The sequence below is a fragment of the Branchiostoma lanceolatum genome, chromosome 11, assembly GCF_035083965.1.
Source record: "Branchiostoma lanceolatum isolate klBraLanc5 chromosome 11, klBraLanc5.hap2, whole genome shotgun sequence".
Lineage (NCBI taxonomy): Eukaryota > Metazoa > Chordata > Leptocardii > Amphioxiformes > Branchiostomatidae > Branchiostoma > Branchiostoma lanceolatum.
In genome coordinates this window covers 19,051,714-19,063,371 of record NC_089732.1, presented here as the reverse complement: position 1 = coordinate 19,063,371, position 11,658 = coordinate 19,051,714, and the positions used below count along the sequence as shown (strand labels likewise).

Sequence of the window (11,658 nt, the reverse complement as noted above, 5' to 3'; positions counted from 1 at the left end):
CACGAGAAATGTAATGGCTTTATTTGCAGGGACAAAAAACATCTGCAGTAGGCGCCTAAATGTTTTACTGACCTCTCGCGAGATTTAGACTAATTAGATCTTCTAATCATCCAATCAGAGACGACTAGTGTCATGTGATGTGTCTGACAGGCGGTCGCATTCATCCAGTCACAGTCATGCAGATATCCATAGACACAAAACAATCTTATTTTTGATTAAAATGTTATAGGCAGGAAAGTAGCACACTGACACACAAGGTAGTACGTTGATTGCGGTATATTGCATGACAATTGGACATAAAGTCTCGTTCGGGGGTTGAGGTCAATAAAAATTAAATTGTAACATACTGTGGCACTGGAAATTTGCATGTAGCTCTTTTGCATATACATGACTAACCAAAACGCGGTGGTAGCCTGTGCTGAGGTGAGTGTAGGTACTGGTTCCGTTTGTGTGAAACCCTTGATAAAAATAGAGTCATTCCAATCTTAGCTTGATATATATTGTTAACAGTATAACTGCCCTCATCACATGAGTTACTAGTTTTATGTTAACATAATTGTATTTACACGTATGCCGACGTTTGCTGTCCTACCTGTGTTTTGCGTCATCGGTAACTAGCAAGTTGGCCTGCAAACGTCCCTAAGTTTCAAAATTGCCACCTTTTGTTACAAACAAATCATTCCAAAGCCATCGACGTATTTGACCATGGATTATCCCGGGAACTAAGCCGGGAATTTGTTTTCATGAAACACAATTTTTTTGTTATCTCCAAGCAGACGTTGAGGTCCAATATTGTAGCCTTTTCTGATGCCTGTCAGAGAAGCCCAGCAGTCACAAAACGTTATGAATTATAATCCACCCGGACATCTGCTTGGAGACTAACTTTTAACCATTATGATTGGTTTGACTTGTTTGTTCGTTTGTATTGCATACCCGGTAAACTGCCTCATGGCGTAACACTCCAGTTTTGTACTGAACAGTACAAGCTGCATATCCGGACTGATTTATTTGATCCACTCACACCAAGAACCCAGCTCATTTCGTCAAGTGTTGTAGGTTCTTGAACATGCTGAACGTGTGGCTCTCGTCAAACATTGGACTTCCATTTAATGTCCTACCGGATGGACATCCCTTTACTATAGCCGAAGCTAGGTACTAATTTTCACCTGATAAGTGTAGTGAGGAAATTTGTGTCAAGTGCAATGTCAATACCGGGAATGTCAGGGGATTCGAACCCAGGACCTCTGGGTTCTGGGCCAAACAAACTGCCACACCTTACATGCATGGTGATCATCATGGTGCATCTTTTATTTCAGGCTTCCAGTCTCTGAGAGGTTCACAGTGGACAACTTCCAACCAGGCAAGTTGATGAATGAAAAACAGGTCTATCAACTATAAGTATAACTTAGGATATGTTTTCCCCATCGATGCCGTCGGGACAGGCCCCCACATCCCCGGGAAAAACAGATGCAGTTTTGAGGTCTAGGGCAAAGGACATTCTCGATAGCCAGCCCTCACGGCAATCCCAGGACAATCTCCAGTCATGTTCAGGGTTGGAGAACTGTTCAACAGCTGACATGCACTCCTTTAAAAGTGCCACTGATGAACGACTGTCAGCTGACAAAGGTCAAGTCCAGTGCACTGAAGATAACACCATTGGTGGCTTTGGTGCTTGTAAAACAATCTGTAAATCAGATAATGCTGTTGATGAGCAACACGGCCAGAACATTGTAGAACAAATCCAGAATGATAGAGAACCAGTCCTGAATGATGTAGAACTACATGTAGTTTCAGACTCTACTAGTATTACTGGTATTAAGTCAAACAAAGAGGGCCTAGATGGCAACCTGTGTGTTAACCATATTGTAAAGCAGACTGAACTAGCAAAGACCGAAGGGTCTGACTATGATAGATCTACATGTTACCAAGAGGTTTCAAGGAGAGTAGTAGGAAATGGCACCAGCTCTAGATCTGCAATGGAAATGGTGGGAAAAGTTGACAGCACAGATGAGAATGGAAAAGGGATAGGTGGACAGGGAGAAAAAGAGGTTGTGGATGTTGTTGGATTACACGATGCATTATCAAACAGTAAGATTGTTAAGAGAGCTGTAGATCAACACGTACCTAACGAGGGGGGCAGATCGGACACACCAACCAAAAAGCAGTTCAAGTCCGAGTTCAAGAGCACAGAAGAGGTGCGGAATTGGAGCCATGAGCTGCAGCAGGGTTATCGTGTTCTACGGGAGATCATGGTCGACCATCACAAGTAAGTGGCAGCCCTCGTCAATATCCATTACTTTATATACTTGTTATGTCCACACTGAAGGGTGACTCATTGACAACGATGGACGGACATCATGTCCACACTAAACAATAAACTCTAAATGACATCAGCACATGCAGTGATTTAGGCTTTTTTTTAAACAGCAGCGATAGGCAAAACTTTGCAATGATTCCAGCAATCATACAGTGGGTTTAAGGTTATATTGGATTCATTAAATTAGAATATGGTATGATTGCTAACAATATTAGACCATTCCATGTTGTAATCTTTTTGCAAAATTTCATATTTCATACATGACCCTGTACTAGTTAGTACATTTCAGCAACCTTTAGCCTATATCTACCCTACTCAGGGTTTAATGTACTAATTATATTTTGCCCATACTATAAGTATGGTCAAAATATACTGTCTTTGGTCATGTTTCTTTCGATCTCCTCCCCCTCCTCCTGTCAAATCTTCAAATTGATTCATCTCGGTCGTCCCCGGGCCACATAAGCTGAAATTTGGTATGCAGGTAGAGTGAGTGCATACCCCCAGACTTTTTTTCAGATTTTCGATAAATGCCTTTAAACCAATAATTTATCAAGGTTTTTCGACTATTTTCGGACCAAAAACGTACATTTGGGCCTTCTGTGCTCTGGAATTACAGCCAATTAATGACCTGAAATTTCCTATGGGGGTACATTGAACAAATATTCCAGGAACCCCATTCACACTTTTGGCATGATTGGGTACTTTCATTATAGGAAAGGGGTTGGGGTTTTGTTCGCGTTAAGAATTTTCGCGTATGCGTGGAAAATTTCCGCGTGGAAAATTTGAAATTGAGAATTTATTTATAAGTTCAAAATATCAAAGTAATTTTATCATCAAAATTTTTCTCCCTTGGGAATAGACTTGAGTCCCTTGGGAATAGCACACACCAAACCACACCACACCCTGTCCACACCCATGCAGGGGAAAAGTTTGCCTGTAATTTTGATCATTTGCATGTTAAAATATGCAAATTAGTTGATTCGAAGGGAATTGAAGGTTTACGAATCTAAAGTTTCACTCCCAAAAAATTTTGTGGATTTTTGAAATTTAAAAAAACAAAATAACAAGTTGATTCCCAAGGGACTCAAGTCTATTCCCAAGGGAGAAAAATTTTGATGATAAAATTACTTTGATATTTTGAACCTATAAATAAATTCTCCATTTCGAATTTTCAACGCGGAAATTTTCCACACGTACGCGAAAATTCTTAACGAAATTTGCGGTACGTCCAGCAGAAATTTGTGAAACTTTTCCAAAACCTGAGTTGGTTCAGGAGAACTGCTCTCTACGTAATGCAAAATTGTCTGGACTCTCGGATTGTGGAAATTCTTCCGCAGACGAGATCTAGATCTTCAGCAATATTCTACAGTAATTGTTTACATTCTGAAATTTGCATGATACTTGTTGGTCCGACTCCATACGCCGCTGGAAGAGTCCAATCTTGTATGTGGGGGACATTTTACAATATTCAATTTTGGACGTGGTTAATTATTAAAAAGGTCAATTCTTTGAGTGGAGATATCGATAATATGAATATGGGTGCCTGGACGGAAGAGCCCATCCATGCATAGGGTTTCAAATTGGGAGAGATCCATTTCTGACTGGTCTTCAATTCAATTTTTATTCAAATACCAACACTGTAGACATGCAAACGTTAGCCTGGACGGCGTTGATATTTACAATGCTCATTACAATGCCCTTACTTTATAATAGTTAAACGTTATTTTGGAATGCTCCATTTTCGCATAGGGGTGATTTTAAAACAGTCGCTTTTTGCATGGGAAGGGAAATGGGCAAAATATTCTGTATTTGCTCGTGCAAATGTTGCCTTTCTAGTCCTTCCTTGTTGCATTGTAAGTCTTTGTGACCTTGTGGCAAGAATACTGTACAGACCATTACTGGACTCTACTACTGATGACCATGCCGCTGTGTGACATGAACCTTTTCACTACTCTCCAAGCAGAGGTTGAATGGGCAGATCGTCACCGTTTTATCATGTGCCATCATTTTTTGTCGCTAGGCTAGCGACAAAAAATGACGGCATATGATAAAACGGTGACGATCTGCCCATTCAACCTCTGCTTGGAGAGTACCTTTTCACAAATCTTCCACGGAATTCTGAACACATGTAGTCTTTGTTGACTGTCATGTTTGGGACTGAAATAAGCAGAAAAGTTCACTATTTATTGTCTAAGCCTTTAGGGAAGTAGTCTAAAAGTTGCAAAAATGTCAGCAGAAAATCTATTTGGTTGTGTACATGTATTATCAACATGTAGATAGGAACCTAAAATTATATAACTTACAATCATATAGTGCAGCAAAATGCAGCATACAAATTTGTCAAATTCCCAGGGACCAGCCTATGTAGAATATTTTCATGTATGAAAAATTCTTCCTGCCCAGTGCAATATGAAGGATTAAGAGAGGAATGGAGAAGGCCGTGAGCACCTGTGAGACTGTCACGACAAGATAATGATAATGATAAATTCATAGCTAACTATATGTTGACAAGATTGTTCTTGAAGTCATTACAAAGCATGACTTGTAACTTGTAGGAACATCTCGTGGCCGTTCCTGGACCCAGTAGACGTGGAGGGAGAGAACCTGTGGGACTATCATGACAGGATCAAACAGCCAATGTGGCTGCGCAAGATCAAGGACAAGTTCCACAACAGGTACAGGTTAAACTCAGTTCATCAAACCTGACTGTCTACCACAATTACCAGTTCAACCAATGACAGCATGGCATTAGCGGTTTACCCAACAAAAACCTCAAGCCTGAAGAATGATTTTTGATGGTGTACTGTTCACTAACAACAGGAAAACTGCTCATACTTGGTGCACATGTGTGCATGTATGTTGGTTTGATAATACTATGACTCATTGCTGTTCAATAAGAATTGTTTTCAGAAAAACTTGTATTTTGGTTTCATACTATAATCATAGCTGAAATATGCAAACTTAGGCAACACCATTTGAAAAACCCAGCAAGAACAATACAAATTTGTTTTTAATACTGTCTTGAGATACATTGTATCATGTTCAACAAAACATTAGGCTTCAAAAGCTGGTAGCAATACTAGAACTGACGCATGACGATTGTTGATAAACCAGAAAGTCTGATCTCCAAGCAGATGTGGGATAGATTGGATCATTTGTTTAGTGCTACCTCAACATGTACAACATCTGACCACAACATTTTGTTCCCGTAGTGAGTACAGCAGTATTACGGAGTTTGTGGGAGACATGCGCCGCGTGCTGGAGAACTGTTACCGGTACAACGGGATAAACCACTACGTCTCTAAACAGGCACAGAAGATGGAGAAAGTCCTGGAGCAAAAGTTGGCTCTACTGTCCAAGTTAGTTGAAATCTGTATATTCTGTATCATAATGATTTTAAGTCAGTAAACCACACTGCTTAACGATAATCCAATCACCTGCCAACATGGTCGCAGGAGAATCAATTTATGATTTCTATGACATCAAATTCATAAAAAGCCTCTTTTTAGCACACGAACATGAAAATTTTGAAAACTTGCAAATGCTTTGGGATTGAAAATAATTATATGAATTCTCATACAAAGATCTACTATCAAAAAGGACAGTTGGCTACAGTACACATACATGTCTAACTCATGGTTCTACAACTTCTACTTCTAGTCAGGATTAACATAATGGTAATCACCAGGTAGCGAAGCAACTAATCTGGGGGAGTGTGAAAGGGGGCATTATGCTAGAAAAATAAGCATATTTGTAGTAATTTAGCATGGTACTTTTCACAAATGATAATGTGGCGGCCCATTACGCTAAAATGCACTAGCTAGAGGCCTGCAACTTACAAATAATTGCTAAAATGTTGTGAAAATTATCTCCATGAAAAATGGAGATATAGTTTTGGGTGTGTCTGTGTGGGTGTGTTTCCGGACTACTGTAAGCAGCATAACTCAAGAACCCCTGGATGGATTACGATGATATTTGGTATGTGGGCAGGTGTTGTGAAGCCAAAATTCAAGGTCGATTTTGGGCCCCCTGGTATGTGACCTTGGTACTGCAGCAGAACTTGATTTTTTGACTTGGACATGCTATGGTCTTGATTTTTTGGTGGCAGATAGCTTGTGATGTAATGAAGAAGTGGTGTAGGTTTGGGCCCCCTAGCAGCTTGTTCTGGAACTGCAGGGGCGTTATTGTGAAAATCTTCTAAGGAGAATAACTGAACAGAGGAATGTTGGATTTCCATGATATTTGGTATGCAGGTAGCTTGTTTACTATGCAGCTAGCTTAGACTTACACAATGTACACAATGAATTGCAAATTATGCAAATTGGGACTGAATTTGCATAAGTAATGAGGAAAATCTATACTTCCATTCTAGGCATGTTATGGTAACTCACACCTGTTAGTTTCAAATTTGGGACAAGAATTCCCCAGGTCCCAACAGCTGGTGGTCAAACCACAAAGGGGTACACTACCAAACCTGTATACTTGTTAACTTTCTATTATGTGGATAGCTTAAGTGTTACTTGAAATGGTGATAATGCGAATCAGAATCTAATTTGCATAATTACGGGCCCGGGGCATTTTATAAACCCACTCCATTCAATGGTACGACAGTTAAAAAATGCAACATATGTTGTAACTGAGAAATAAAGGGACATTGATAAATAAAAGTTATGCAAATGAAGACCTAATTTGCATTAGTAATGAGAAAATACTGTAATTCAATATTGGTAGATAACTGGCATGTCATACTTGTGGCATTTGGAAGTCATGTGACAGTGAACATAGTTGAATATAGATTATGCAAATGTACAAGTAGGCCTCATTTGCATAATAATATATATTTCATGGAGATTTGAGGTCTCCGAACTCTTATGTTACTCAAATGTTGTACTTGTAACTGATTCTGAAAATTTTTCAAGTACACAGCACCTGTGTGAAAACTGTTGCTAACTTTCCAGGACCCTGCGGGAGAAGACAACATTACACATGACCTCAGGAGGGAAGTATGGGGAGGACCCACAGTCTAAACGTCGCTCTGTGGTGAGAAGTCTGCAGACTACTCACGACCAGACTGGTTCTGTCATACTCACCTACATCCGCAGGGAGATAGAGGCACAGGTATGTTCAGCAGGCTCGCAGACATCTCATCTACATTGTATCCCTTAGTCAAACTATTTTACTGTTGGGGCACCACAGAAGATCTGGCAACCAGTCTTCTCCACCCTTCTGCTGTTCTTACTGTTGCATGCCTGTCCATTCTCCCATATTATCCTCCCATCTTTTCCATTATACATGTACCTCTTTCTTCCTCCCAGGACGGTTCCTTGCATGATAGACTTTATTAGTTTAGTCCAAATGACTGTGACATGAGGCCATACCACTTATTTTATTTACTGTGGAGATCATTGTGCTGATTTATGCTTTGCTTTACTCTATTCTGTACGTATTTGCAGGGCTCGAAATACCACTTGCATGTGCAAGTTTGCACACGTAAAATTGGAGCCGTGCACTATTTTGAAAAAGACCTGCACACTGGTGCAAGTTACCACAAATCCACTTTTAGTATTACTCACGTAATTTTCACTCTAGCTGAAGAATTGGTGCTCAAACAAATTACACAGTTAATGATGAACCAAGCAACATTTTGTATTCCTTTTAAACTTGTATTCAATCCATTTTAACCAGTTTGAGACACACTTAGGTGGCCTTGAACCTTCCGAAAAAGGGGCATCGTACTACATGTACTTACAGTATGAGGTCCGGACCTGAGCCTGAACCTGGACTTGAACCCGATCAAACCAAAATAATGCCCACCCCTAGTTGAAATATTATACTGTTTTTGGAGCTTTATGTGTAGTACTGACTATATCTATAGATATGAATTAGAGTACGACATTAAGTCCAAGATAGTAAGTTTTTAAGTGATTTTTTTTCATCTGCACCAAAGTGTGCAAGTTGACCCAAAAATGTATTTCCAGCCCTGACTATGGTCTAATTGTGGTGCACCAAACAACAAATGCTCAATAATGCACTCACAACCCTTATATTATAACTACATAATGCATGTCAATTAGTAGACTTGGGGAATGTCCCAAGTGAACTTGGACTTGGACTTCTTTCTTTTACACAGATTTAAGTATGACTATTCATTATGATTTCAAAGAACTGCTCCCCAGTTCAGCTGTTAACTGCATTGCCTGATACTAGTGATAGTGCTGTGTACCTAAACTCAGGTTAAGGTCCGGATTCAGGTCCAGAGGTTTAGGTTCAGGATCAGACTTATTAGTCCAGACCTGAACCCATGGCATATGTGTGCTAGAAATACATATGAAATTGCATATTGGCATAAATTTTACGTGCAATTTAAAAACTTTACATGCCAAATTATATACAGTCAGTAGTAAACACAAAAACACAGTCATAAACTTGCTGTTTTTGTCTTTTTCCAGCGCAAATTTCACGGAAGGTTAAAGATGGTTTAGAACAAAATGGAGAATATAAGTGTGAGATATTTTTTTGTAAGTCTGGACTTGTTTCCAGACGTTAAAGTTTTTTTGCACTTGAACCTAAGCATTTTTACAAGTCAAGTTCAGGTCCGGGGTTCAGCTACTTTGATGTTGTTAGGTGTAGCGGGTCCGTCAATGAGCTGGAGCTGCGGCTCGCCTTAAACATTGGAGTGCCAGCTTCATGTCACCTCCAAAGGATGCATACATGTATGTAACCCTTTCCAGTAGTGTTCAAGGCAGACAAAACTGAACTACAACAAGTGGTCAGAAGCAGAGATTCTGAATACAGCATTCATAATTATGGTGTTACCTAAGACCAGACTTGTTTATGTAAACCAGGAAAGAGAAACTACTGATGTCCACTACGGAGAATGTTAGTGATGTCTCATGTACATGTCATCAAGCTGTTTTGTTTTCAGGAGAAGGAGGAACGTCGGCTGCGTGAGCTGGAGAAAAGGGAGGAGTGGCAGAAACAGCAGCAGGAGATCATTGATTGGGAAAACAAACTGCTAGAAGAGACCCATCTCAAGGAACTTTGGGAAATACCAGCCATTGGTATGAGGTCTAGAATACTCTGTTAGTGATACAATGTACATTGATGAGTAACTGTTTACAGGGCAGTACAGTTGCTGACCTACATGTATGTGCAACTTTGCACTACAGGGTGATTGACAGCAGTGTAAGAAATTGGAGGTGTTTATGTGAGGAATGCGATTTCCGCAGCCATGTACGTGCCATCAGCTTGTGACAAAAGGCGGGAAACGTTCTTTTAGGTGTAAATAGTGCATAATCATCACAATGATCACTGCAAGTTCATATTGTTTACTTCTAAACAGAACGTTTTTCGTGAGTCACATTGCCATGTTCCGAATCGGCCGCCATGCTTCTCGTGTCATCACAGACAGATTTTAACTGATTACCTTTTGGCGGCAGGAATCAAGAACTGTATGATTTTGTAAGATTCAGTGTTCACTAACATCAGAAGGGTGTATATTTTGTACAAACATCCCTGTTCATTGAGTAACATTCATTTTGGTTGAAATTTTTGTCATCAGGAGCTGCTGTATTTTAGTATCATTGGTGGCATAAGCACTTAAATTTGACTAGCTGTTTTATATCCCATTTTCACAGTTGTAACTTTTCTCCACAGGCCACTTCCTATGCCTGGCTCAGCAGATTCTGAACATCCCAGAGGTTGTATTCTATGAGTTGGAGCGTGGTTTGGCCATGCCTCAGGCAAGCTCCACACTCGCCATGGTGTTTTCTTACCTCCTCAGCACCCCACACCAGCGCACAAAACTGTCCAAGAAGCCATACATGCCTTACTGTATATGGAACAAAAAACTACAGGAAAGATTACAGGAATGGTACGACATACTTGATGAGCAAGACACCTACGAGGATGCAGCTGATTTTATAGGTATCACACGGGAGTTCTTTCAGGAACTTGGGGAGAGAAATCCTCTCGTAGATAAACAGTATCATGAGTTGCCTTTTAGACAGCGAGTTTGGATCCTGAAGTCTCTGTGCGACAACGTGTACTGGAGTGAAGTTGAGATCCAGGAAACGGTTGACAGGTTGCCTGTGTTCGAGCAAAGAGAGGTCATTCTGGGGTACGAAGCGGATGGGTGTGCCTATCTTCACTTCCCACAATTCTGTGGGGCAGACCTGCGGATCTACAAACAACGGCCGCTGCCAATTCCTCGCTTGCAGAAGACTGAGAAGAAAACTAAAAAGAACCTTCAGTTGAAGACTGGCCTGCCAAATCCAGTCAATACAGAGGTCGAAGGGGACAAGAGACAAAAAAGTGCAGAAATCGATCCAAACAAAGACATCAAGGTTAGTAAGGACAGGAACAATGAAGATGAAGGTCTCCAAAATCTTCAGTCATCAAACCATTCCGAGTCCACAAACAGAGAAAAGGGGCAGGGGGATGCTGCCTTTCATCAAATAGCTGACACCCAAGAGGAGACTGTCGAAGATCACACACAGTCACCATCCAAATCAACAGCAAGTGGTCTAGACTCAAGCCAAGAATGCAGCAAAGTCAGCAGTGAAGAAACCCCTGTGGAAGAGCCACCGGCTGAGCAATGTCTTCATGAAAGTGGTGACAGTAAACTATTACAGGAGGATGTGACTGAAAGGGAAACAAGAGTGAAGAAAAGGAAGCATTCCTCAGTCAACAGAGACAGTAACTCAACAAAGAAATTGTCGCCTTCAAAAGACAATGACAAAATGCACAGGGTGTCCAAAAGAAAGAGGGCTGTATTCTCAAACAACCGGGACAGTGCAAGTCCTGGGATGGAAGCACTGATGTCACCCAGGCGGTCCAAGCGGCAGAAACAGCAGGTGGAGATGTACACCACCCCAGACCCCCGGCAGAAACCCAGGAAACTCAGGGACAACAAGGCTGATGCTGGCGAAGGAAAGGTCTCATCATGCAAGAAGAAAAGGAAAAAGAAAAGAACAAAAGGTGAGATCATTTAAATCAATCAAATCAATCATACCAGGGCAACCTGTATTACTATTTAGATTTGATTTTTTTAGGTGTTTTTATTGAGAATGAAATGTAGTACAGCAGAATTTGGATAATTTTGTAAGTCATATAGATGTCAGTTGTAAAATTAGTGAAAGTTTATTTGCAAGTTCATGTTTGAAGGCTAATTGCAGGTATATGGGCTTTTGAAACATACATCATTGTGGTAATACAATAGACTTGATGGAAACAACATTAATAAGGACAGGGATTGACATTATTGTAACAAGAGATTAAGGCAAAAAAGTGTTGGCCTCCAGTAGCTTAAAGAAGAACAAAGCAATTTCTCACAAAACAAA

General features: G+C 40.4%; 1 protein-coding gene across 2 annotated transcripts in view; it reads left to right on the top strand.

Moving 5' to 3' along the window:
- Positions 1–293: 293 nt before the first annotated feature.
- The window catches only part of LOC136444409 (uncharacterized bromodomain-containing protein 10-like), a 29,412-nt gene continuing 18,047 nt past the window's right edge, over positions 294–11,658 (top strand). The window contains exons 1-7 of one of the 2 annotated variants that reach the window (XM_066441952.1): positions 294–423; positions 1,317–2,266; positions 4,873–4,992; positions 5,530–5,676; positions 7,276–7,435; positions 9,243–9,378; positions 9,974–11,296. In XM_066441952.1, coding sequence (XP_066298049.1) covers positions 1,413–2,266; positions 4,873–4,992; positions 5,530–5,676; positions 7,276–7,435; positions 9,243–9,378; positions 9,974–11,296 — 2,740 coding nt within the window. In that variant the 5' untranslated portion in view covers positions 294–423; positions 1,317–1,412. Of the gene's footprint in view, positions 434–1,316; positions 2,267–4,872; positions 4,993–5,529; positions 5,677–7,275; positions 7,436–9,242; positions 9,379–9,973; positions 11,297–11,658 lie in introns of both variants that reach the window. The other variant, XM_066441953.1, reaches the window with a different exon arrangement.